The 26,523-nt window shown below is 46.3% G+C and overlaps 2 protein-coding genes and 1 long non-coding RNA gene across 5 annotated transcripts in view; 2 read left to right on the top strand and 1 right to left on the bottom strand.

The window, feature by feature from the left end:
* dgki (diacylglycerol kinase, iota) overlaps window positions 1–23,043 on the top strand; it is a 30,055-nt gene extending 7,012 nt beyond the window's left edge. The window contains exons 2-34 of one of the 2 annotated variants that reach the window (XM_061761943.1): window positions 6,758–6,866; window positions 9,112–9,207; window positions 9,737–9,811; window positions 9,889–9,945; window positions 10,010–10,078; window positions 10,159–10,227; window positions 10,474–10,590; window positions 10,681–10,755; window positions 10,836–10,931; window positions 11,499–11,581; window positions 11,702–11,762; window positions 12,003–12,116; window positions 12,780–12,911; window positions 13,450–13,528; window positions 13,695–13,750; window positions 14,104–14,166; window positions 14,959–15,032; window positions 15,105–15,216; window positions 15,547–15,633; window positions 15,829–15,941; window positions 16,726–16,788; window positions 17,709–17,809; window positions 17,878–17,957; window positions 18,040–18,084; window positions 18,415–18,484; window positions 18,567–18,607; window positions 18,699–18,823; window positions 18,919–18,944; window positions 19,156–19,193; window positions 19,278–19,398; window positions 19,950–19,986; window positions 20,119–20,218; window positions 20,356–23,043. In XM_061761943.1, the coding sequence (XP_061617927.1) occupies window positions 6,758–6,866; window positions 9,112–9,207; window positions 9,737–9,811; window positions 9,889–9,945; window positions 10,010–10,078; window positions 10,159–10,227; window positions 10,474–10,590; window positions 10,681–10,755; window positions 10,836–10,931; window positions 11,499–11,581; window positions 11,702–11,762; window positions 12,003–12,116; window positions 12,780–12,911; window positions 13,450–13,528; window positions 13,695–13,750; window positions 14,104–14,166; window positions 14,959–15,032; window positions 15,105–15,216; window positions 15,547–15,633; window positions 15,829–15,941; window positions 16,726–16,788; window positions 17,709–17,809; window positions 17,878–17,957; window positions 18,040–18,084; window positions 18,415–18,484; window positions 18,567–18,607; window positions 18,699–18,823; window positions 18,919–18,944; window positions 19,156–19,193; window positions 19,278–19,398; window positions 19,950–19,986; window positions 20,119–20,218; window positions 20,356–20,463 (2,692 nt within the window). In that variant the 3' untranslated portion in view covers window positions 20,464–23,043. The remainder of the gene's footprint in view (window positions 1–6,757; window positions 6,867–9,111; window positions 9,208–9,736; window positions 9,812–9,888; window positions 9,946–10,009; window positions 10,079–10,158; window positions 10,228–10,473; window positions 10,591–10,680; window positions 10,756–10,835; window positions 10,932–11,498; window positions 11,582–11,701; window positions 11,763–12,002; window positions 12,117–12,779; window positions 12,912–13,449; window positions 13,529–13,694; window positions 13,751–14,103; window positions 14,167–14,958; window positions 15,033–15,104; window positions 15,217–15,546; window positions 15,634–15,828; window positions 15,942–16,725; window positions 16,789–17,708; window positions 17,810–17,877; window positions 17,958–18,039; window positions 18,085–18,414; window positions 18,485–18,566; window positions 18,608–18,698; window positions 18,824–18,918; window positions 18,945–19,155; window positions 19,194–19,277; window positions 19,399–19,949; window positions 19,987–20,118; window positions 20,219–20,355) is intronic. The other variant, XM_061761944.1, reaches the window with a different exon arrangement.
* On the bottom strand, window positions 8,072–9,452 carry LOC133471863 (uncharacterized). The gene is made up of 3 exons (XR_009786421.1): window positions 9,070–9,452; window positions 8,767–8,860; window positions 8,072–8,346 (listed from the first exon to the last, which is right to left on the bottom strand). It is a non-coding gene; the product is annotated as an uncharacterized LOC133471863 (long non-coding RNA).
* Window positions 23,044–23,502: 459 nt separating the features above from the next.
* On the top strand, window positions 23,503–26,460 carry LOC133472292 (apoptosis facilitator Bcl-2-like protein 14). Of its 2 annotated transcripts, XM_061762901.1 has the most exons (8): window positions 23,559–23,642; window positions 24,054–24,147; window positions 24,247–24,607; window positions 24,694–24,813; window positions 25,358–25,434; window positions 25,511–25,672; window positions 25,788–25,901; window positions 25,976–26,460. In XM_061762901.1, the coding sequence occupies exons 2-8, from the start codon at window positions 24,088–24,090 to the stop codon at window positions 26,012–26,014; spliced, it is 933 nt and encodes a 310-aa protein (XP_061618885.1). In that variant the 5' UTR covers window positions 23,559–23,642; window positions 24,054–24,087; the 3' UTR covers window positions 26,015–26,460. The 2 variants fall into 2 exon arrangements, with proteins under 2 accessions (XP_061618884.1, XP_061618885.1); XM_061762900.1 differs by lacking the exon at window positions 24,054–24,147 and having other exon boundaries at window positions 23,503–23,642.
* The last annotated feature ends 63 nt before the right edge of the window (window positions 26,461–26,523 follow it).

Here is a 26,523-nt window from a genome sequence, read left to right on the forward strand (position 1 = left end):
AGTTGAAATTGCAGAGCGTGGCAACGCCAGAGCAAAACTTATAAATAGAGGGAGAGGAAGGTTCGAAAGGAAAGAGTCGGACTTCCTGCACGCAACCTCACGACGGGATGCGCCACGGCGACGCGAAGTAAAACACAACGAGCCGCAAAAAGAAGGAAGTTCGGCTGTTTCCACTTTTAGGGTTGCCGTGGTATCACACTACTAGTTTCTTCTATTTTCAGCTCTTTATTTATTCTGCATTATTTCTTTTTATTTAAGCTGCAAGTGTTCACACTCAAAGTATCCAACAACTATTTAATCTCCTTTGTGTGTGTGTGTGTGTGTGTTTGTGTGTGTTCATGTGTGGACTCAGTGATTTAATCAGATGCAAACTTCTGTTAAAGTAGGGTTTGGTTAAACATTTGCATTCACGTCTAAATGAAATCCCTCAAGTCACTTCCACATGGTTCTGACACCAACATTCCAAAAGATGGCAGCAAAGCACTACTTTTGCCTAAATGAAGCTCCTCAATTCACTTCCACTTTATATTTTCTTGGCACCAAGATGCCACAGATGTACTTTCATTGCTTTTACTTCTTATTTCATTGCTTTTATTTTGAAATTACCGTCACATCTATGCTAACTTCTGTTTGCCTGTCTATGGCATTTTGAATCAGTTGTTAGCATGAAGCTTCAATATTAAATTGTTTGGTTGAATAGTTAAATATTTAAATATACATTTAATTCTCTTTTGTGCTATGTGCCAATTTTACAGTAAACTTCAACTTGGAGTGACAAACTGCTTGAAGCAAGCACGCTAAAGCTCTTTTCTGGAGAATTGTGTGAGCGAGTCTTCATTTCCTTCAAGTGATGTTATACAACAGTCTCCCGCTTCTTGACAGCGAGAGAGTTTGATCTGTCGCTAAGGAATACTTTAAAAAGTGTCTTTTGATCAGTTGAAGTGTGTTTTGATCGGCTTACGTGTGTTTAAAACGTCTTGGAACACTTTGAAGCATTTAGAGGTGCTTTGTGTGGGATTTAGCCTGCCGTTCAAAGGTGTACTGTGAACTCCGTACCAGTAGGAGGCAGTGCGCTCACTACTAGACAACTGCATGAAGTGACCACACGCGACTCGAAAACTAATGCTGTTGTGAAATCATCGTCAATGCTGCGCAGGGAACCCGTTGGCAAGCCCTGACTGGCTCTTGACGGTGCTGCTGTTTTGTTTAGCAACTGAGTTCAAATTAGGTTGGCACGCATGCACGCGCACACACACACACACACACACACACACACACAGTGTGAGACAGCAAGGAATGTCGCGTTCGGGGAGGAAGTCCTGAGTCGGGGTTACTGTGACACACTGCACATGTCTACACACAATACACAAACAAATGCACAACATACTGTGCAATTCCCTCGTGTAGTTGTAGTTGTGTATTATTGTGTTTTGTTACTGCCCAAAAAATGTTGATCACCACAGTGTCTGTGTGTGTGTGTGTGTGTGTGTGTGTTGATGTCTTCCTGTTATTGTGGTTTGTTAAACGTGTGTGTGTGTTGCAGAGTAATGTAAAGATTGCAGTAGTTTCCTGTTTGTCGCCTCATGTGTCCCGTTACTTGTGTGTTATTTCCACTCAAGCGAAACTAGAACAATAATGTAGCTATATATATGATATAAATATATAAATACACCATATATCCCGGGGCTGGCTAGCTTAATATTGTTTCTTACAAAATGGATTGACTCATCGAGCGCGCCGTTTAATTATTAAAAGTTGGATCAGTTAGAATAGGCCAATGTATTAGACGCACACACACACACACACGCGCGCACGTGGTCTGTGGTCCACAATATGGCCGAATCTTGTGAAATCTGTTGCATTCATTTTTCAATTTGCATGCAGACTCCACACAGGCGGGGCCGGGATGTCAACCCGGGTCCTCAGAACTGTGAGGCAGATGTGCTAACCAGTCGGCACCTTTTTACATATTTTATTTTACAAATAGATTTGTACTTTTTTTCCCTTCATCTCCGAATGAGCCGGCCCACACGGGTGCGTTTGAAAATTCAAACGTTTGCGCAGCCTGCGGCATTTTCTTCACGTGCTGCCGCTGAAGTTTTCCCTCGCGAGCGGCGGCCGTCCTCCTCCGAGCGCATCTCGGGTGTCGCACGCGTCGTCCGTCGGGCAGCGCTCGGCTCGGATGTCCGCCGGCTCTCCGGTGTCCGGCGGTCGCCGGGTGACAGATGCGTCCGGCGAGTAAACTCCAGCGCGCGATGCTAGATGTCGGAGGAGAGCGAGGGTGAACGCGGCCTTTCGACGGCTGCCGTCTTAACTCTTACGCATCCTTTGAACATAATATGCTCCGGTTCCGGTTTTGACGACGGAGAGGAGCAACTATGATTGCTTGGTTTTTACTTTGATGACAAGCTGACCAACCATCAAGCGCTCCGCTTCACTTAAAGGTTAGGAATCGGCGGCGGCGGACTTTGCGTTTTCACTGCCGCTGTCCCTCCGCTCAACCGACGGGCTTCAGTTAATTTGCAGATTGGGATCATCAGGCACCGCCAAAACTCGCACTTCGGACGAATGAACACAATATCAGTTCAAAGGTCAAGGTGAAAAACTACACCTTTCTCTCACTAACATTCAAAGAGTGAAACGCGAATGACGAAACAATGAACACAAATACAATTAAGTGAAAGTGAGAAATGGTGACCTTTGACCTTTCATCCATTAGAACCTTTATGTGTGACATCATCACAAATAAGCTTGCATGTGTATGGTTTTTGCTGATGCGTTTTTTTTTTTTTTTTTTCCAAAATCAAAACCACCCGTGGGCCATTTCTAACCATTTTTGAGGGGGTGTCAGTTACTTGCGTTTTTCCGGACGCAAACTATCAAATCTCCTGTTCTCTGAATCCTCGTGTGGCTTTTCTGCGGGTTGTCAGCGGTTTGCTTAACAAGAGCGCGGTGCCTGCTGGAAATGGCGCCACAGTCAAGTCTGTCGAAAATGGATTTGGCTGCGCTGCGCTGGTGGTGCTGAGCCCACGCTCCTCCTCCTCGTCCTCCTCACCCTCACCCTCACCCTCATCCTCCTCGTCCTGCGTATTCACGTCGACATCACCTCCGGCGTTCAGTCGGGCTCCTCCCACTAGCGGCCGCTTTGTCATCTTTCACGGAAGCGCCGCTGAAAAAGTTCAAATCGAGCAAGCGAGCCGTGTTTTCGTTAAAGCGGACTCGCTTGAACAAAAGTGAAACACTTCACTCAGTTGAGCATCTCTTCCGCAGCCTACTAGTGCGCTCAATTGTCCACGAACTAGCACGTTCTTTGTCCTCACTATTTAGACCGTTCAACGTTTATTTCCACTACTGCCTTCCACTCCTGTATGACATTCCTGCACACTAGTAGAACAACCACATATTACTAGAGAGGCAAAACTGTGCACTACTTAACATCTGTGGGCTACTAGTACTACTCGTGAAGTGCTAAATGTTAATTAGAAGAATTTTTATTATCATTAGTGTTACTGGTGGTACACAGTTGTCGTCTAGTTTTGTTTTTGTGCTTCACTAGTAATATTAGTTGTCTGACTTATATGCCAAAATTGTCCTACTAGTGAGGCAAAGAGCGTACTAATACTGGTGCTACTAGTGCCCCTAGTGGCATTATGTAATTCTACTAGTTAACCAGTTTATGTAGTACTCATAGCACACAGTTCTCAACAAGTGCACAGTTTTGCCTCACTAGTAACATGATGTAATTCTACTAGTGCGCTGCAATTGTTCTACTAGCGTGCCCCAATTGCTCCATTAGTGCAGCCTCGTTTTTCATGTAGTGTGCCCTAATTGTTCTACTAGTGCACAAAAATGTCATACAGTAGTGGAAAAAAACATCACTTTACTAGTGTGTCCTAGTTTTTCTACTAGTGCACACCTTAGTTCTACTACAGGTTCTACTAGTGTGCTTTAGTTGTTCTATGACAAATATACAGTAGTAGTGGAAGGAATTAGTGGACTAAAAGGTCAATAGTAAGACATTCATGTGCTCAATTGTCTTGCTCGTGAGGACAAGGAGTGTTCTCGTACATGGACATTTCAGCGCACTAGTAGCATATGAAATCGACGCTGAAAAGCTTTTTCCATACATTAGCCACGTAAACTTTTGCGGCGGCGTTTCCAGAGCGGATCCTCGGCCGTCGTCTGCATAATTATTGGACGAGCACGCGAGCGTCCCGCTGCGCGGTCGCCACGGCAACGCGGACAGCCCGCCTCTGCAGGAAGGAGGATGACGAGGAGGGGGAGGATGAGGAAGAGCGCAGCGTACAGGCGAAGGAATGACTTCTGCTCATTTCTCCATTTTCCCATACAGTCGACTCTCACTGCACGGTGAAAATCGCAATCAATTCAACATGGTTCCCCGGCACCAAGATGGCAGCAAAGCGCCACGGTTATGTAAAGGAAGCTCCCAAATTCACTTCAGCATAGTTTCTTGGCACGAAGCTGTGCCAAAGTAAGAAGAAGTATTGCTTTTATTCCATGTGTGTCAAACTAGCAGTTGTTTGAAGGGTTGTTTGAATAACCGTAACACATAGGCTAACTTTTGTTAGCCTGTCTGTGGCGTTTGATATTATACGTTAGCACTAACCCGATGTTACATCACATGGTTTGGTTGAACATTTTGGTGGTCAAATATACAATGTTTAGTTCTGCGGTGTTTTGTGTCAGTTTTCATCTTCTCAAGTGACCTTATATGATTGGCTCCCAAAGCAGAGAAATGCTTTAAAAGTTGCTTTTAATAGGTTTAAATGTGTTTAAACTACAACCTGTTCAGGGTGTACCCCGCCTCCTGCCGGATGACAGCTGGGATAGGCTCCAGCACGCCCGCGAACCTAGTGAGGAGAAGCGGCTCAGAAAATGGATGGATGGATGGATGGATGGATGGTGTTTAAACTAAAAAAAAAATGTGTTGTGTGTGTGTGTGTGTTAGCACCAAGCGTCACACTTGTTATTTTTTATTTTTTACATGACCACTTTTAGGAGCCGGACTTAATGCCCGACATGTCGTCTGCTTTTAGTAGATTAGGACTCACTCAGAGTTGATGATGCCCTGCCACTCTGTGTTATTTTTTTGGTTTTTTTTTGCACACACGCGTGCGGCGAGCAGGTGAAGCGCCGCCATTTCTAGGTCACGTCACTTGTAGCCCGGACCGACTTTCACTCTCCCCTACCGGCCGTGGCGTCGTCGACACGCTCGCGCTGCACGTTCGCAAAAGCCCCGAGTCAGCCAATAGGTCACGTTGTTGACAGAGCTCGTTACTTGCCTCGCATAATAAATAAATCTCGAGATATCTGTGTGTGTGTGTTTCGGGGGGTTCCTCTGTCCGGCGTGGTTTACGTCCAGTCAGCACACGTCGTCGCATTTCTGCCATTGTCGCCCACGCGATCCTATTTTTATCGCAGGCGTCTTGTGTGTGTGTGTGTGTCATCGGGTTGCAGGTTGTGTAAACAGACTCCTCTTTGTCTGAAACTTGCGAGCTGGGTGGCACGTGAATCTCTGGATCATTTTACATCCAATCGCAAATCAAAACATGGAAAGAGGGACTGATTATTATTATTTTTTTTTTTTACTTTGACAAAACAAGCAAAAACATTGATTGTTTTTAATAATGTCATTTTTGGTTCAAAGATATGAAATTGAAGAATGGGGCTACAGGACTGAGTTTGATTTTTATATTTATTTGGTCGGGTTTGCCTGAGCTGAATTTTAGCGACGATTATTATTAAAGGTACGTTAGCTTGTTTGGACTACGATCTAGCAGCCATAAATGATAACGCGGGCAATTAGGTACTTTCCTAAATCACTTCAACACCGCTGTTATTCTTGCTTGAAGCATTTTGCAAAGATAGGCGAGGAAGCGCGTTTGTTTTGGGGAATGTGGCGGCTAACGAGTTAATGCAGCTTTACCAATTCTCTCAACCAAACTGACGGTTCATGTAAACGTAAAAATCAAACGCAGCTTTGTGGCAAAATTGCATTTTGAAAACTCTCAAAAGAAAAATCTGATCAATATGGAGTCCTGCGCTTTCTCCTCCAAAAGTCTGACTTCAAATGCAAACTGGAAGACCTTAATTGCCCTCTGTTCGAAAGTTGGACTTTGATTGGCAGAAATGAATTAGCAAAGACGAGCTAAAGAGTTGGAGTGCCGACTGCTGAGTCATCGCGGCCCGTGACAGAGCGTCCGAACGTCTCCAAGCGCCGCTGGGCCGGCGGCGTCCGCCGCGCAAGCTGTTTCCGCTGCAGCGGAAGCCGGCCCGGCGTGAAGAATTAATTCCGCAATGGTGTTCTCGCTGTGATTTCGACGTGTTGGAGAGCGTGCGGATGACTGTTGCTTTTATGCATCCCAATCAGCCAGCGGCTGGCCATGCGTTTGGTTTCTGGCGGGCCTTCAGTCGGCGGGACCGACCGCACAACCGCCACCGTCGCGTCAAAGCCCTACAAAATATCATATAACAGCACGTACTTACAAGTTTTAGCGTTAATGTTAGTTGTCGTTTTTTGATTCCTGATGGTTTTCCTAAATGTGAAGGACCCCGGGCAGATTACGTTTACATGGCAACACATAGAGGTCGGAGTCTGATTGGACTAAAGCAGTGCAGCCAAGAGAAACAAACACGACTCAACGAAGAGAATAAATCGACTGTTGCGATTCAATGATTGAGTTATTTCCTGCAACCAGTATTAGAATTTGGGTTCATCTGTGTGTCCTCCCCCCAGGAAAGCCATCTCTCGCTCGGGCCTCCAGCACCTGGGCCCGCCGCAGCCCGCCCTGCCCCCCGCCTCCAACGGGCCCAGCAAGGAGCCTCGCACCCGCATGGACTGGACGGTCAGTCAAAGAAAAAAAATCACTCTGTTGTATGAAAACGGCATCAAAGAAATGAACGACGTCACGTGGGAAAGGAGAGCCACGGTCGTCGATGCACTTTTAAGCCGTTCGTTGAACACAACAATGAGCATACAAACACAGGCAGGAGCTGCTGTAAGCCGCAGCTCACACCCAGACTCTTACTCAGCCCCAATGGGCTGCACGTCATCTGTTATTTTTACACATTATGAACCGATTTAAAGTGTTGAAAATAGCTTGAAACAAATCTGAGAAGTGTCGTAAAACACTCCACGGGTGCCGTGTGGCATTATGTCCCCTCGAGATTCAAAGTTTGGAGGGGGTTTTTTTTTGGGACGAAAACGAGTAAAAAAGTTAGGTTAGATACATTTGAGAAAGCCTGTTTTGGTGAAGCAGGAAGTGGTCAGCCACGAAGGTAAGTGCACGGATATTAATTTCCGCCGACCCTCAAGGCTCTAGGACCTTTGAGACTGACTTTGGGAAGGCGACGTAACCGCAATCGTTTGCTTTGGGCGACAGATTTGCGAGCAAACTACAAATGCTTCTGCTGAAATGTCCGTTTTCTTTTGTTGCGGGCGCTGTGGAGAAGTGTTTTTTTTTTTTTGTTATCATTATTTTTTTATTCCTGACTCATCTCCTCTTAAAGCGAAACGGATGTTTTAAAGCCCTCCGCTGCCTGGTGGTCCATTATTAACAGCACTTGAGCCACAAATCACCCCTCAACGGTGCTGAAGCACTCTGATGTTCCTTTTTCTCTTCCATTTGTAAGAGGTGTTATTCAAGGAGAATATCACAATCTTTTCAAAAGGGGCCGTTCTATTTTTTCTGTGTTTGTAACAATCAGCTGAAGTGACAGCGGCGGCGACGGCTAAACTGCTGCCGACTTGTTCGCAGCGGCTTCGCCGTCAGAAAGGCGCACGCGCGGCTATTTTTAGTCGACTGCGGCATACAGTCGGAGCGCAAAAGGATCTTCAAAGGGGGAAGAAAAAAAGGCGAACAAAGACTCCAGAAGGAACTTTTTCCACCAACCGCGATACTATTTTGGTTTCCATTGTTATTTTTGAACGGATTTCAACCACGTTTTGCAACCACAGAATACCTTATCTTAAAAATAAAAGGGTTACAACACCATGACACGGATGCTATTTGTTAGCCCGTCCATGGCGTTTTGCGTTGTTTATGTAAGCATGAAGATAAACAAACGTGTAAAAAGCTTTGTTTTCATGTTTAATTTGCCAGTAAACTGCAACTGGGAGTGGCAATAAACAGCTTGAAGCCTCATTATTGGAAGGATTGTTCAGTGTGCCGAACTGCCGCTCGCTGTGAAGTCATTCGTCACGTATGGAGTCACTCGTACCGCGTGATTGATTCTTTGGCAGGTGCAAATCGACACTCATCCGACACTCTCCTGTGGCTCTGACCGCAGAGAGGTTTCCTTCCGCCACCGCCGGCCTTTAGCGCCCTGCACGACACACACACACGCACACACACGGTGGTGTGCAATCAATGTTCTCAATAATCGCTCATTAACAAAACATCAGGGCTTGATTTTAGTGGGTCGCGCACATGCACGCACATGTCGCGTATGTCCAAACAAGTGGCGTCCCACTCGGCAGCAGCAATTATGTGCTTGACACGCTCGCGGAGTGCTCACGCGGTCAACGCTTGCAGTTTAAGTGAGGTATGATATCATCTCGCGCAGAGCTGGGTGAACGTTTGAGCTCAAGGTCTTCATTTGAGTTTTCAAACGGACAGATGGGGCAGGCCATTTGAAGATGTGATGAAAAGAAAGGCTAAATGCGTACGCAGTATGGAAACGTGCTTATTACCAATATCTGGTGTCGGCGCTACAGAGCACTGTTGGTGTTACGCAGTCTCACACCTTCCGTAACGAAGCTGTTCCTCAGCCCGGTGGTCCTGCATCGGATGCTCCGGAGCCTCCTGCCCGAGGGGAGCGGGTATAATTGTCATGATTACTGTGAAGGAATGAAATCATTGAGTGGTTATAGTTTTTACAGGGTTTTAAACTTCAACACAGGTCAGTTTAACGGGTGGGTTAATCAGTCACCTAATTGCAGGAATTAAACAGCTAAAAGAAGGCAACAAACGTGAATATCATAACCAGATTTTGAGTATTGTAAATTGTCTCTGGGCTGTAGTCAAGAAGGAAACAGGCCGTATTTACATTTGCCACTGGCTGATCTATCCTCCTGACCTCGCCCGGCAGGAGAACGCGGTCAACGGGGACCACCTGTGGATGGAGACCAGCTGCTCGGGCGAGCTGTGCTACCTGGGAGAGGACGCCTGCCTCGTCAAGGCCGCGGTGAGCGACTTGAGTTCCCCGTTTCGCGTTTTAGGCACTGGAGGAAGAACTGAGAAGAGGAGTTAGCACTGAACACACACACACACATGCACACGCACACGCACACACGCACGTGCTCGCTCCCTGAGAATGGAGCGCGCATAAAAAGAAGTGCAGCAGAAGAGAACTCGCCGTGTTTATCCCTCAATGAGATGAATGTTCCATCAGCGCTTGGAAAAGGGCGCAGCGACCTGGAATTGTTTTTCAAAAACTGGGCCCCCGAAGCCAGCATGACTTAGCAGCACTAAATTTAGTAGACATGTCTCCCATACGTAGACCCACAAAAAAGCCATGTGGGAAAACCCACAGGAAATCTGCCATGCTGCTTTGAAGCGCTCATTTGGGTCATTTCCAGGAATCCTGCAAAGATGAACTCATCCTCGAGATTTGAATTGTGCGAGGTCCATTTAGAAAAGGCTCCCTCATGAAGTTCTTTACCCAATAAGGGCCCATTTACACACTGGGTTTGCGTGTGTGTTTATCCTTGAAGAAGTCTGCGCCCAGGAGGAAGTGCGCCGCCTGCAAGATCGTCGTTCACGCGAGCTGCATGGAGCAGCTAGAAAAGGTAACGCACACACGCGGGATGTCAAAAGTCAGAACGTGACACGTTCACCGTCTGTCTGTTTGATGTGTCGTGTTTAGATCAACTTCAGGTGCAAGCCAACCTTCAGAGAGGGAGGCTCGCGGTGCCTCCGAGATGTAAGTCACCGGGTTCTTGCACATCACCGGACGTGCGTAACGCGCGCCGTCTTCTCTCCGGCAGCACAACGCGCTGAGGCATCACTGGGTGCACCGGCGGAGGCAGGAGGGGAAGTGCAAACAGTGCGGAAAGGTCGGCGCCAAAACGTGAACGCGGTCGAGTCCGAACGTGTTATCGCCATCTATTTCTGTCTGTGTTTTTTCCCCCCACAGAGCTTTCAGCAGAAGCTTTTCCACAGTAAAGAAATCGTCGCCATCAGCTGTTCGTGGTGTAAACAGGCCGTAAGTGTTTATGATATTTGTGGACGAGAAACCTAAATTCATTTTGTGCACGAAGTAATGTACAAGCGTTCGACTTCAGCATTAGACTTGAAAAAAACATGACATAAGAAGAGTTTCATTTTAGAAAAGGATGTTCTGGCCGCACTCCCAAACAACGCGGCGCTTAGCAAGGCTTCTTGAAACAAGCTCATCGGCGAGCGGTTGTTGGAGCTAACGAGCGGGCTGGCGTGTGTGTTGCGGCGGCAGTTCCACAACAAGGTGACGTGCTTCATGCTGCACCAGATCGAGGAGCCGTGCTCCCTCGGGGCTCACGCCGGCGTCATCGTGCCCCCGTCCTGGATCATCAAAGTCAGGAAACCGCAGGCACGCACGCGCATCACATGGCTCCGCCGCGCCCTCGCACATGCTTGAATTGGCGCTGACCTAACCGCCGGACTCCTCATCCGTGTGTAGAACTCGCTCAAGAACTCGGCCAGGAGGAAAAAGCGGACGTCTTTCAAGCGCAGGACGAGCAAAAAGGGGCCGGACGTAAGTGAGGAATGCACTCGAATACCGCTAACTGAAATCGAAGGCCGCTCCGGTGATCCGGTGATCCGGCGTCTTCTCAGGAGTCCAAATGGCGGCCGTTCGTGCTGAAGCCCCTCCCCTCGCCGCTCATGAAGCCCATCCTGGTCTTCGTCAACCCGAAGAGCGGCGGCAACCAGGTTGGCTTGGTTTTACGCTCATCTTTCATGCAACGCCTCACCAAATGCAGCGGACCCCCGCATACTCGCAATCCGGCGCCCGCGGATTCAACCATTTGCTGAATTGTTTCCAATTTCTTCACTTGTTAAAATGTTCCCATTGATTTGTTTTCTTTTCATTTTTTCTTTGCGTGTGGGGCAGCAATTGTGAAAACACTTATTGGCGATGTATCCCCGCTTATTTAAAGATTCTTTGGGGGGTTTTTTTTTCAATGCATTTGTAATGGGCGTCAATGAGCGGGAAATGGTCGCCGTTCGCGGGCCGCCCCCGTCCCGATCCCTCGCGAGAAGCGGGGCTCCGCTGTAATTCTTTACAAAAACAAAATCTCTGATGAGAAACGCACATTTTCAAGAGTTGCGTTTCGAATGGTTCGCCTCGGGAAGCTTTTTACATTTGCGTGAACACATCTGAAATGGTTCCGAGAAGAAAAAAAAAAAACCAAGCGAGGCGGACACATGGCCGGCACATAGGCCGCAGGGTCAGAGTTCATGCCTCGCCAGCCGAGCCCATCTGCTTCCTGTCCGCAGGGCGCCAAGCTGCTCCAGATGTTCATGTGGATCCTGAACCCGCGGCAAGTCTTTGACCTGTCGCAAGGCGGCCTTCGGGAGGCGTAAGTGTCTCTTCGCCGTGTCGCGCTCGCAAACGTGTGGCTCCTCGTCCGACGAGCGATGACGGCCAATCGACGCTGCCGCTTTTGCTCCTCTGCTTTTTCCACCTTTCCCACTCTCAGGTTGGATTTGTATCGGAAAGTGCCAAACTTGAGGATCCTGGCCTGCGGTGGAGACGGGACGGTAAAGTTTGAGTTACTTCCTTTTTTGGAACGCAAAGTCATATATCGCGGTTCATCGTTGCATCGCTTTTTACAGAGCCACGATTGCACATTCACTTTTCCGCCGTTTATCGAACAACGGGAATACAATCAAACATAAATGCGATAAGCTCTTCCAGCTCTTATGCTTGCAATTCACTGTGTATTCTTCTTTCATACCTGCAATGTGTGTGTGCGTGCGTGCGTTTGCGTGTGCGTGTAGGTGGGATGGATCCTGTCCACGCTGGACGAGCTGCAGATGAACCCCCAGCCACCGGTGGCCGTCCTTCCTCTGGGAACAGGAAATGACCTCGCCAGGACGCTCAACTGGGGCGGGGTGAGTTCCTAACCTTGAGTGACTTGACAAAAACGGAAATTTGGGTGGTGTGCTTTTTCGCACAACCCACCAGCTCATTTCATTCTTCTTCTCTTGGACTCATGCTTGTTTGTGTCATCACTTTCATTTTCGAAATGAACTGGGAAACACACCAAAAGTAGCATCTGGAGTTGAGTTTCTCCGATGAAGGAACAATTAGCGTGCCAAGCTAAAACGCCATTGATTCCAAATATACAAGTTGCAAAAATTCTTAACTTTTGGGTTCGTGTAGGTGTCCCAATGTTTTTGTCCATGCAATAATCCCTCGGCCGCATTCCAGGAAGTTGATGAGAGCCTTGTTCCTGTGCTACACGCTTGACCTTTGGGTCATACGGACAATTTTCTTCTCTCTCCGCGTGTTGTCAATGCCCTTGTCCCGCCCTCTGGCAAGCTACTAGTTGTGATGTCCTACTAGTGTGCTGAATTGAAACAATTCAGCACACTAGAACAAATAGGGTACATTAGTAGAAAAAACTACATGTTACTAGTAAGGTAAAACTGCACACTGCATGCTACTAGTACTGCTCTTGTAGCGCTAGATGTTAACCCGTAGAATGCTTCCGTGACGCTTCCGCCGGCGGAAAGCGAGAGTGCCGCGCATTCACTTGCCCGCGTCCGCCGCAGGGCTACACGGACGAACCCGTGTCCAAGGTCCTGGGTCACGTGGAGGACGGCTCGGTGGTGCAGCTGGACCGGTGGAACCTGCAGGTGGAGAAGAGCGGCGCCGAGCGGCAGCCGGAGGACGGCACGCAGAAGGTTGGAGTGAAGGACACGGAACGGCAATCGGTAGAAAAAAAAAAAAAAAAAAAGTCCGAAGTGCAGGATGCAATTTGTTTCGGGATTGCGTGGGAGCGCTGAAGACTTGACGCTGAGCTGAAATGCTGTCAAATGAATTGAATTGTAGAATGTGGGAAGATGTGGCAGAAGGAGGTAAAGAAGGAAAACGTCTGTTAATTGAGGAGTTTTAGTGTGAAAGTGCGGGATTTGGGGGAATGCGACAAATAGTTCCCAAAATGAGTTGAACGTTCTGAAGTCGGACCGGTCAGGGAATGAGAAAGACCGACTGTGAATATGTCGAATAGCTCTCGGTGCAGGAATCTTACTGTGAAATTTGGGGGAATGCGATCAATAGTTCCCAAAATGTGCGAAATGAGCTGAACATTTTGAAGTCGGTCATGTGCATGAGGAGGAGAACGGCAAAAATCGGTGGCATAATCCCCACAATAAAGCTTTTGGTGCGGAGTGTACCTAACGAACTGGCCGGTGTGCGTGACACCTGTTGTGGCGTCCTCAGCTGCCTCTTGACGTGTTCAACAACTACTTCAGCCTGGGCTTCGACGCTCACGTCACCCTGGAGTTCCACGAGTCTCGAGGTGAGCGGAAGCCGTTTTCTCTTTGTCCGCATCCCACGTGCTTCTCTTCATCCGCCGCCTCCTCCTCCTCGTCGTTCTATTTCCAACCTTCTCTCCGTCTTTTTCTCTCCCGCTGTCTTCATCTCACGTACGCTCTTTTTTTGTTTCGTGTCGTTTTCTGTTCCAGAGGCCAACCCCGAAAAGTTCAACAGTCGCTTCCGCAACAAGATGTTCTATGCAGGCGTGAGTCTGGCTTTTTGACGCACACTCCGTTTAAGCATGTATTCAATTGTCCGCGTTCTTCCCGTTACCAGTGAGGCAAAAGTGCGCGCTATTTGACAACTGCGTGCTACAAGTACGACGAGTGACAGTTAACATCGATTGCTTCGCCCGCAGTACGAGGACTCTGCGGATTTCAACTAGTGCACAGTTTTGCTGTTATGTTATGAGAATAAAGTGGTAATTGCGGAGATGTGATGATGGAATTGTAACAAATTCCTTTCCGTCTTCAATGTGTGTGTGTGTGTGTGTGTTTTATGCTCGTCCTCACGTGTGTGTGTGTGTGTGTGTGTGTGTGTGTGTGTGTGTGGCTGCAGGCCGCCTTCTCGGATTTCCTCCAGAGAAGCTCGCGGGACTTGTCCAAGCACGTCCGAGTGGTGGTGAGTGCGAACAACTCTCGCCGGACGGCGTTGGCGTTGGCCTTGCGTGCCATGACAATGAGAGCGTCTGCCTCGCAGTTGTGAGGACCCGGGATTCAATCCCCGGGCTCGCCTGTGTGGAGTTTGCACGTTCTCCCCGTGCCTGCGTGGCTTTTCTCCGGGTTCTCCGGTTTCCTCCCACATCCCAAAAACATGCGTGCTAGGTTAACTGAAGACCTCTAAGTTGCCCGCAGGTGCGAATGGTTGTTTGTTTCGATGTGCCCTGCGATTGGCTGGCGACCAGTTCAGGGTGTGCCCCGCCTCCTGCCCGAAGATAGCTGGGAGAGGCTCCAGCACGCCCGTCACCCTTGTGGGGAAAAGTGGCTCAGAGAATGGATGGATGGATGGATGGGTGGTTGTTCCTAATCATCTGTAGGTCAACATAATGCTAAACAGTTCAACATATTCCCAAAATCAAATCTTGTTTATCAGCGCAATTGCCTATCGATGCCACTAGATGAAAGGAAAGCACTAGTTTTTATGTTTCATGAGGACATGAAGCTCACCAACTCACTGATACAAAGTTCTTTGGCACCATATAGGAAATTTGCGGGCATCACTCATGTAACACATGAATACTAAAATAAAAAGACAAGCACAAAATTGCAGTAGCTTTCTGGGACTGGAACGGATTAATGGCATTTCAATTCATTTCAAGGGGGAAATCTGATTTGACGCACGACTAAATGAATTTTCGCGCTCTCGTAAGTCCAGGTACCACAGCCCACCGTTCGGTCTCTGTGTGCGTTCCAGTGCGACGGCACCGACCTGACTCCGAAGATCCAGGATCTGAAATTCCAGTGCATTGTGTTTCTAAACATTCCCAGGTGGGCGTCGCGTCCGGATCGAGACGACGCGACACTCGCGCTAACGGCGCTCTCGCTGTGGTTACGATACAGGTACTGCGCGGGCACCGTGCCCTGGGGCAACACCGGCGACCACCGCGACTTTGAGCCGCAGCGCCACGACGACGGCTGCATCGAGGTCATCGGCTTCACCGTGGCCTCGCTGGTAATTTTCCGACCCGCTTGACTAAAACGTACGAAAGCCTCGACCTGACTTTGACTTGCTAATTCACGAGACTCGGCTCGAACGACGCCACTTGTGAAGTCTTGGCTGTTGTATTTTGGATGATTTCTCTCTGTTACCGTTAATCTGTTAATCTGTTCTCTCTGTTAATATCTCTAATACGTGAAATATTGTGCGACTTGACTTTTGACTTGCTTGAAATTTAGCGGGGGACTTGATTTTTTTTGCCAAAGTAACTCGGGACTCGGCTTGAAACGCGAAGATTACGACTTGAGACTTAGTTCCCGTGTGTTCCCCCTTTGTGTCCTCCAGGCGGCGCTACAGGTGGGCGGTCACGGCGAGAGGCTGCACCAGTGCAGAGAGGTGGTCCTCACCACGTTCAAGACTGTGCCTGTTCAGGTTCGTCCGGTTTGAATTTGCTGTACATTGGAGGGTTACGTCTCGCGGTGAGCCATCTGCCTCACAGTTCTGACGTTCCCCGTTTGAATCCTATCTCGACTTTGCATGTTCTCCCTGTGCTTGCGTGAAAGTGATCAAAGTGGGCCACTTTGGGTGTCAAGTGCTTGACGCTTGTGCCTCCGCTCGCTCGTGCAGGTGGACGGCGAGCCGTGCCGGTTGGCTCCGTCCACACTGCGCATCTCGCTGCGCAACCAGGCCAACATGGTCCAGAAGAGCAAGAGACGCACCTCGGTGCCGCTACTCAACGAGTGAGTCACATGCCCGTTTCATGCACGCACGCACGCACACACACACACACACACACACACGCACACTGAGTCAGTGGCGTCCACGCCTGTCTATAATGTGTGTGTGGCGACTAACACGCCTCCAACCCTGCACTGCACTAATCTTTTTCATGTATAACGCTACGTACGTGTTTGTGTGTGTTGCGCACTGCAAAAACACAAGACGAAATATCTGACAGCAACTGTAATGACAAACAGACGCCAGTTGATGGCGCCACCGCATCGCTTTGGATTTGCAATCAGCACAGCTTTTGAGTAGAAGACAAAGATCAATGTCAGCACGCTGGAAGTTGGATAAATGTCGGCACCTGAGACCGGGCTAGAGTACGTTGCATCTGTGCGGTGCGAACGGCGTTTGTGTCGTGTTCGCGAGTTTGAACGAGTTAGAAGTTTGAGGTGTTGAGGTGCGGTAACTTCCTTTTTCATGACTCGTTTTCTCTTTTTTGAATCCCAGTCTTTGCAGCGCGCGAGTGTGAGTGTCTGTAGCAAGCAAACGCCGCCGTGACTAACCGCGCCAACGACGTCAAACTCTGCCGCAGTAACTTCTGTCCGCGTGATGCCGCTTACTGCCTGAATTTACCTCTTTTCTCCACCTCTCTGTCCTCTTCTCTCTCTCGCTGTTCTCTCCCTCCATCTTCCCGCCTCCGCAACACGTCTTATCATTTCAACCCTCCTTTCCCTCTCCTCCCTCGCCGCGCCTCCCCCGTTCTCTCTCTCTCTTTTGTGTGTGTGTGCGTGGCGCTAGTATTCAGAAGGTGTGTGCAGCTGATCTGCGCCGCCTCTCTGCTCCCCCCGACTCCTTCTCTGTGTAAGTACCTCACCCGCTGTCAACGTACTGTCGCTGCGGATGTGCGTGTGTAACTGTACGTTTGCACTAAGACGGATCAATAGGGGTTCTTTTCGTCATTGCTTTATCCGCATTTGACGATGCGTCCGCGTGCCACGCCGCGGTACCGCCATCGAGCGGTAAAAGCCGGGCATTGACATCATCAAGAGTCATGGCGTGTTCGTTGCCATCATTGAGCTGTTAATTCAAATGTATCTGTTCATTTCTCTTACGATAGTTTGTCATGATAAAAAAATAAGTCAAATAATGTTATGTATATTTCACTTTTTATCTTCTTTTTAGCTTAAATAGCTTTTATCTCTTTTATTAAATAATTGGTTAGTTATTTATAATTAAGTTAAAAAATAACATTATTTTATTCAATAATTAAAAGTAATAAAATAAATATTTTGAATTAATGTACTTAATTTAATTGACACATATATATCTATATAATATATCAATATTGTTTACCGTAATTTTTTACAAACAAGTTAATGAACATAACTACAAAATAGAATGCATTATTTTCTCATGCTTGTTTTGCTTATATCTATAAAATATAGGGTTAGGCATTGTGTTATTGACACAACTTTGAAATATGCGTTCATAAAGCCGAGCGAGCAGCGTGCTGTCGTCTTGCCTTTCTTGTTCCGAGTGCTTCTGCTGCTTTTTTTGGGTTTGTTTTTTTGCCTTAATCTCCGTCACTGCCACTGACGGCTGTTGAATTCAAATATCCATGTTATCCAGATTTGAGGACTGGCAGTGAATGAGTCTTAACACCAACTTACTCCGACCTGCCATGCGCAAAAACATTGAATAACAGGAAGCACTTGTGCTGCGACCTTTTTGTGGTGTTTTCTTCACATACTTTCGTTCACACGCGTGTGCTTTTGCGGCAGCCCCCACGCCGTCCCCGAGCGTCTGCGGCTGCGAGTCAACCGCGTCGGCCTGCGCGAGTACGACCGGCTGCAGTACGACAAAGAGCGGCTACGGGACATCGGTACGTGCGCAAGTGTGTCCGTGTAAAATATTTGTTTTCATGAATGCGTTTGTTTGTTTGTTTGCCAGGCGTCCCGGTGGGGATTGTGGTGGTGAGGGGCGACTGCGACCTGGAGACGTGCCGACTCTACATTGACAGACTGCAAGAGGCGAGACCTTCTTTGTTTTCCTGGCTCTTTTTATTGTTGGCCTTGCTTGTCAACCTTCACGCTTTTCCTCTGTGCTCCCCAGGACTTGCACCAGGCGCCCTCTCTTGGCCACAGAGTGCACTACCAGGTAGCCTTAACTGCATATTTGTCACTCGTTCGTTTATTAGTTTTGAACAGAGGTGGCGAAAGTACTCACAATGTGTACTAGAAAGTGGCCTACACACACACACGTCTGTTTTCAAACGTACGGGGTCAAAGTAATGTCATCAGGAAAATAACGACTTAAGCGCCAATACCTGGGAAATCTATTTAAGTACGGTTACAAAGTATTTGGCCTTGCACTTCCCGCCACTGGTTATTAAGGAGTGTTTTGTACCTGGAACAAGTTCAGTCACAAAGTATTTGTACTCAGTAACTTGTCACCAATGAGTTTTTTTTGTTTTTTTTTTGTGTCCAGGATGAAAGCCGGGGAATGCCCAGGACCACCTCAGCCGGCCGACTCTCTGCCAGCTGGAGCTTTTTGGATTGTGAGTTCCAAGTATCATTTTTACGCTCTTTGACATCCATGACATTCATTTTCAATGTTTGTTTCTTCTCAATGGTCCACAGCCACTTCAGCTGACCGCTTCTATCGCATCGACAAGGCACAGGTACAAAGATAAACCAGTCATTGATGATGCCAAAGTCATTCTTCTATTGGTTCATTGTACTATGAAATTATTTATTTTTTTACCTCTGTAGGAGCACCTGCACTTTGTTACGGAAATTTGCCAGGACGAGGTGTTCATCCTGGACCACGAGGGCCCCGCGGGGGGCCAGGCGTCGTCGGCCGGCATGCCCGATCTGGTGGTGGAGCCCAACGCTGGGTGCGACTTTTCTTGCTGTTCTACTGCACGAATCATTCATTTATAAGATCACAGGATTGTTGACAATTAATCCAAAATGTAATGTATGTTTCTAGTGCGCCTTTGACTCCTGAAGAACAAGGTATAGACAAACAAACTTACGCCATGCATTTATCTGATACTTGCGTGACTGTTGTGGAGCGTCCGCATTCGTCCACTGATCCAAACCATTCCACATCAACATTTCAACTATTCAGTCGATTCCACCGCATTTCATCTCCACACTTCAGCATTCACGCGCAGCTTCTACACAAATTTCACTTTGTAATTTATGTTTATTTGTTTGATTACAGCACTGTTGATGGCCGCCAGCTCGGGGGATCTCTCCATGGTACAAAAGCAACACAAAAGTGTCTCTTCTGCTCTTGCCGTGTTTGTCCAATACGAAGTTGTCGCTTGTGTTGTCTGCGTGCAGCTGTCGGAGTGCGTTCATCACGGCGTCAGCCTGCTGGTGCGAGACGCTGCGGGTTGCTCGGCCTTGCATAAAGCTTGTCAGAAAGGACACGCCGAGCTGGTCGTCTTCATCCTGCAGCAGGGTAGAGGAAAGCCTTCTCGTTTAGAGCCGGAAAAAGAATTCAGTGGCCTCAAAAGCATTTTGATTCCCCTTTGTCTCCATTCTCCGCTGTTGTTATCGTGTCTTCTCCGACAATAACCTTTTTCAGGCTCCTGATTGAGCTGGTGAACTGATGGAAACATTTTGAAGAGTGCAATATTTAAACAGTAATAATATTTCAAAAACAGTATTATGAATTTAACTTATCATGAATTAAAAACATCAAATTCAATTTTAAAAACTCAATATACGCTGTTACATTGCTCATTTTTTTATTATTTTGATTTTATTTAAAATAAATCAACTAAACATTTTTAAAAGATATAAAAAAAATTGTTTTAATTAAGTAACCAATTTAGAAGAAAAACTATTTAACTAATGCAACCAATATTCCAGGATTAATGATAATCCGTGATTAAATAATTGACCCCCCCCCATGATGTAGTGCTTACAGCGCCCCCTGCTGCTATTTTATGCTATATGTCATGCTTGTGTATACTCCAAATGTTTTTGGGTTTTTTTTCCCTCCTCAAGGATCCAAAGTGCTCCTCGACTTGCCGGACAGAGAAAAGTATGTCGAGTTGCAACATTTGCGTCACCACTTGACACTATTTGAATGTACAGTTTGACCTGATTTATCGATATGTGTGTGTGTGTGTGTGTGTGTGTGTGTGTGCGCGCGCGCGCGTGTGTGTGTGTGTAGAGGGGACACTGCCTTGCATAAAGCCGCCTTGGAGAAGCAGCACGCCGTGTGTCGGCTCCTGGTGGAGGCGGGCGCGTCACTTCAGAAAACTAACTTTCAGGTACGCACGCACACACACACACAAATTTCATTCAAATTTAACGGGGTTGTTCACAACTTTCTTCTCTTCAAGTTTACGAGCCATCTTTATTTTGCACTTGGCAGGGATTTTCACGCCCTTGTGTGTGTTGTTCACAGGGGAAGACGCCCGTGGAGCAGGCGGAGGGCGACTCGGAGCTGACCTCCTACCTGAGCAGCCAAAAAACACCTTCTGCCCCCCATGAGGACTTGGAGACGGCAGTCTGACACACGCACACACATTTACACACACACACACACACACGCGCGAGCGGCACTGATGAAGAGTTGCGTCCAAACGTCAATTGAGGCGGCTCAGCAGTGGACATTGGTTTATGGCCTGGCTATTTATTTTGTATTTATTTATTCATATTTCTATTTATTCTGGCCGTTTGTGGCGGACCCGGCGGTGGATTGTAGGATGCGTGTGAAGTGCACTTTGGAGCAGCCGCCACGTTCGTCACGATTTTTTTGCGTTTTACCGAGCTGAGTTAAGTGTTAAAAATAACGGTGTTGGAAAAAAGAAAAGAAAAAAAAACGCCAAAAAACAAACAAAGCAAGAAAAGTCAGCGTGTTGAGGTGTTTCCGCCCATCGAAGCCGTCGTGCCAAAGACATTATACACACGTCAAAACTCTCGTCACGGGAACAATCCTGCATTGAAGTCATATTCAGTCAGTATTCTTTCACCAGTTCAAAAGCTACGACAAACAGAAATGAGTGCAAGCTGAAATTGGAAATGAAAAGAGAGAGAGGCTCACAAAAGCCTTTCGCTGAGGATCCGAAACGCGAGCTGAAGTCATTTGGGAGAAACTAGAAATCGACCAACACAGAAAATCTTTCGTTGCGACTGCTGGGCTCTGTCCCATTATTTTTGATAAATGCTGTTTATTTGCATATTGGATCAGGTAATTGATGGATAAACGTGAATACAGTGCTGCCATGAGATCCGGATGACCCGATTTCAAATTGTTGGTTGTCATTCCCTGCTAAAGTCAAACTAAACATACAAGCTTTGTATTTTTTTTAAAAGAGCCCCAAAAAAACACATAACATTGCCTTAAAGTCTGCTAGCTTAATGTTAACACATTAAACGCCATAGACGGGCTAACGAACAGCGTCCCTTGAAGCAATGGATATTTGAACATAAACGGTGGAGCAACACAGGTAGACCAATAATATGACAATACGGGAATGTATTCGTTGTCCTCTGCGGAAAACGACTAATGTTACTGCAGCTGACTGAGGAGCTGTGACCGTCTCCATGTAAATCTGTATACGAAAGCATGCACTCAAGGAGCAGCCCAATGTCCATTGAATTGATGGGAAAAAGGTGGCAAAAACTGGGTCATTCTTTACGTTTTCTTTGTCATTATGTTTCTATAAAGTATATTGTAAAGGTGCTGATTTTAAAACACAATTTTTGTTTAAAACTTGTATCTGAAGGCACCACTGTATTATCATATTGGTTTTGAACATTTCAGTACTGTATTCTATTTCCACTTTCAGGATATTGATTTAAAAAACATTGTGTTCAGCAGATGAACAAATCATTCGCAAATTGTCTCTAAATTGAGTTTTTTCAAAATTTGGAGTCAAAACGTTGCATCCACAAGTCATAAAAATGACATTTAATGTCAATCCATCATATCAAAAATGAGAGAACTTGTCAGCGTCCATCCAACACTTATTGTATGCGTGCGTGTGCGTGACTCTTGAGCCATATTCAATGCAATATGAACAGTTGGCGTCTTATTGCATTTCTCTGCCAATCGTTTACATTACATTAATGTTTTTAATGTTGTACTGAGGGCGGTACAGTACTGTACGTACAGTAAGTGCCGTTTGGTTTCGAGATTGTCGTCTTCTACTTTTTGCTTTGTCCCATCCTGTTTAGTGACACATTTTGATAAACTCTATAAATATATCAGAGAGCAACGTTGCCATCATAGAGGTTCGGTTTGAGCAATTAATTGCATGCAACATCTCCACTTTTGCAACTTTTCGACTCCATTTTTCAGGTGAGCCCAAAATAGCTATTTGCAAAGTTGCGTTAAAATAGCGTACGTTTTGAACAACAAAAGCCTAGAAAGTGCCACATCGCCTAAACTTAATGTGGGGGTGCATCTGGGATTTGAAAGTAAAATATTGGGACATAAAGTAGGAATTGATGAGTTGTTTTGATCAGGATTTGAATAGAGTGACAGTGAAAATGTATTTGATTGTGTGAAGTGAATGAAGAAGTTGTACAGTTTGCTGTTTAAATTTTGCATTGCATATTTTTGCTCTGAATATCTCAGAGACATTTGATTTTCTTTCTTCTAATGATATGCACATTTCCGCGCGATGGCTGCTTGTGGGCGGGGCCTGTTCCAATCGACTCACTTCTCGATTTATTTGAAACTTTTTATTCCATTTATTCTCTGCAGCGTTGGTTCTGCATGGAATTTTCTGACGACCTCGGCATTGATGACTTTACAGTATTGGCAAACATGCATTATGATTATTATTATTATGATTATGCTTATTATTTTTGGTTCCACTATTAATTTATTGTTTGGAATGTTTTATGCCTGCTTTTCCTCCGGCGTTATTTTTGTATCGCTGCTGAAGATGAAGTGTTTTGGTTTTGGTTTTATTTGTAAGAAGAAGCTTTCTCTCTGTTCTTCTTCTTCTCTGTTGGAATGCATGTTTCCTCTTTTTCCACGGTCACGTTCATCCACACCTACTTCTGCTTCCTTGTCCGGGGAATCAAACCTTTTCACAGACTATTAACACTTTTCGTTTAAATAAAAGATACACTGATCTTTGCTCTGGTTCGTCGTCTTCTTCTTTGAGCTGCATCTTCAGTCAATCGCCCACGATCACACCGTGTGGCCCATCGTGGTATTACAAGGCGGAAATGTTGCTAGCTTTTTAGCATGTTAGCTAAGTGCTAAAGTGTAAAACAAAAACAAAAAACACATTTTTAGTTTCAGTTGATCAAGTGTTTCCATGTATGAGCCTTTGAAGCTTCAATGTTAAAGTCCTCATTCAGGAAGTGAAAGAAAGTACTACTTTGACTACTTTTGACACACCCATATGAATCACGATAGGGAATTTCCACTAAACTGTTTACTTGAAGACAAAGGTTTTTATATATACAAGGTTACTTTTTTGACAACTTTTTTTTACATGTGAAATCAAATTGTGTTACATATATGTCTTTTTCTATTAGAATTTTATAGTTACGTTTCAAGTTGAGCGAGTCACTATTGGGTAGCTATGGGATTACGTCATGACGTTATAATGACGTAGCACGCACAACCTTATGGTATGACGTATGGCTGAAAGCGGAAGTGACACCGACAGCGGGACAAGCGAGTGGAAGTTGGACTTGTTTGCCGGTTTAAAAAGTCTTCGCTGTTCTGTAAGTAATTCATTTCTGTTTTACCTTTTACTTAATGACGTTTACGTTTAAATGACTTGCCGTCCACTTGTTTTTGTCAACTTGTGAAATTTTCGAACTCGTTTCCATTTGAATGAATGTATTCTTAAAATCAGAATCATCTTTCTTTTGCCAAGTATGTTGCTTATCTACTTTTAAAACCTCGTTTCGCCCCCAATTCACCGTCTCGACGATGTAAATAATTGAAATGGTCACCAAAAAAAGTTGCCACATTCCAATTTAGTGGCTTTCCTGTTAGCTTTAATCATTTAAATACATTCTTAGTTATTTTACTGACTGTTATTTCTTCTCTTATACTCATAAAACCAACTTGGTTTTGTTTCCTTGTATTATCGGTTGTTTGGTGACGTAGGTGTTGTTGTTGTTTGTTAGTTTCGGTGAAGTCACAAGACGCAGTTATGACTTCATGCGTGCTCAACTCCATTTAGCGCCACAAGGGGGAGACAAAACTAATAATAAGCTCAAGGTGGTCATGGATGCTAGATAGTTATTCACTTATTAAACTACATTCGTAATTTCTTAACTTTATTTTTATTGTAAAAGCAATTTTTGTGTTCCTTTGTAGCAAAGCAACATGGCGAACGGACGCGTCGAAATCTACGACCCCTTCGCTAACCACAATGACCTCAGCGGGGTGACCCCAGAAGCAGACAACCTCCAACACATGCTGGAGTTCCGCCTCCTGATGGCGTACACCAAGAGGAGACGGCGGCGGGAGAAGAAGAGCCAGTTGCCCGTCGAGGAGGGCGGAACGGGCTCGGCGCAGATCGTACTGGCCGAGAGCCACAAAGAAAAAACCAAGAAGAAGAAAAAGTGGAAACGTCTACCGAGCATTTTCAGATGCATCAAACCCGAGATGGACAATAGTCACAAAGAGCCCGAGGGACAAAATGATGTCGTCAACCCCTCGGGAGATTTTGGAAGCGGTAAGAAACCGACAATCCGTATTTTGCCGAAATCAAACCGTATTTGACTTTTTAAAAATAATTTTGATTGAATTGTATGTAAAAAGTTTTTCCAGTGGGCCTGAACGAGTCGCAGGAGATGGACGAGTTGGCGAGCAGGCTGACCGAGCTCGCCGACGACATCCCCTTCGCACTGCCGGAGGTGGAGGCCGATTCTCTCGACGATGGTGAGTCGGCGAGGGCTGGAAAATGTTTCCGTCAATTTTTTGCTAAAATATTTCATTCGCTGTCAGTCGTTTTCAAAGCAGAGTTCCCCACATCGCCGGCCGTTTAAGAGCATTTGAACTCATCTTTCAAGACCCACGCAATATTGGGTTCTGTGGAAAGATAAACGGCAAACCTACCAAAGGAAACGCTCTTCTTTCAACAGAAAAAAAGGGTTTCTCGATTCTCCGTTCTTTAGTAATCAGGAGAACATCGGTTGGCTTGACCAAAAACATCGCTTTCTGACCCAAAAGTGGAAAAAACAAACTTTTTGAGACAAAACAAACGTGTCAAGCAGAACAGTGACTTTGTTGCTAATATTTGGTATAAAACATCAAAAACGAGACTGAGAAAGGGCTTCTACTGGCCTTTGTTCATCACTTTAGTTACGTCGAAGCTTGAATTTCATTGGGAATGGAAAGTGGAATGTTTACAATCCCAATCGGCACAAGTTCAAGTTCATCGTTATTGCTGATTTGTTGACGACAATGCGCGTTTTGTCTCCAGTGGACGACAACGTGGAGAAACTGATTGGTCTGCTGCTGAGGGAGTGCGGAGACCGTTTTGATGAGGAGGTGACAAAAGTGAGTCTCTGCCCGGCGTCTTATGAAGACCTGCGTTACAGTCTACTGTGTTTTCATCAGCTTTCACGTCTCGCAGGACTTGAAGGAAGCCTTAGGGTCCACGCAGCTTTTCTGGAACTACGGCTTCTTCGAGAGGTTGATGCAGACGCTGCTGATGAGGATGGGTCTCTTCAACGCCGACCCCGACGCGCCGGTCCCGCAAACGTCGCCCAAGACTCAAATCGCCGTGGCCTGCGAGGTAAAACCGACACTTTGGCCTTTTTTACAACTACAATGCTCTCAACCGGGTTTGGAATGCATCGCCCGCGATAAACGTGTTCGCCGCATGCAAACGTTTTTGTCGGGGGCCGCAGGTGACGAGCCGCCTGTCCACCGCCGACACGCTGCCCGCGAACCGCCTGCTGGGCTACGGTGCCACCTACCTGCAGAATCACTTCTCCTCCTGGGCCAAGCAGCAGGGCGGTTACGTAAGTCGCACTTGGCCGTTGAAGTGCTTTTAATCAGCCTTTTAAAAGCGATTAAATGCGGCCTTCCGTTGCAGGAGGCGGCGTTTAATGACGACGACGACGACGTTCAGTGATGGCTGAAATTTTGCCCTCAGGAGCTTCCTGATTTGGCGCAGTTAGCGCGTCACCATTTTGCTCGTACTCGATATCGAGTACAGTGTTAACTTGGATACTTTTCAGCGATTCTTGTCTTGTTTGGATGGGAACTTTGCACTGCTTAAAGTTACATCTAACATCCACAGCTCAGAAAAAGTTGAGGATTGCTTTTGGGTGAAATATCTGTGAACCCAAAATATCCCTAACTTTTTGTGAGTCGGGTATGTTTTTGGGCACACCGGTGATAGAAGGAGAAAATATAATTTATTTCTCAGCATGGTGACTTTTTCTTCAATGATTGTATTTTCAGAGGAGAGTGTGTCAGGTATGCAATATTGCTTTGCTGTTAGCTTGTCATAATACATAATAAATGTACAGGGAGGAATGAAAAAATAAAAATACACGAATTGAACATGTTTTCACATGTGAAGCTGTCCTGACTGATTTGTTTGTACTTTGATGTGACTGGTTGCTTTTATGTTTTCTA

This window comes from Phyllopteryx taeniolatus, chromosome 22, assembly GCF_024500385.1.
Source record: "Phyllopteryx taeniolatus isolate TA_2022b chromosome 22, UOR_Ptae_1.2, whole genome shotgun sequence".
In the NCBI taxonomy this organism is placed as follows: Eukaryota; Metazoa; Chordata; class Actinopteri; order Syngnathiformes; family Syngnathidae; genus Phyllopteryx; species Phyllopteryx taeniolatus.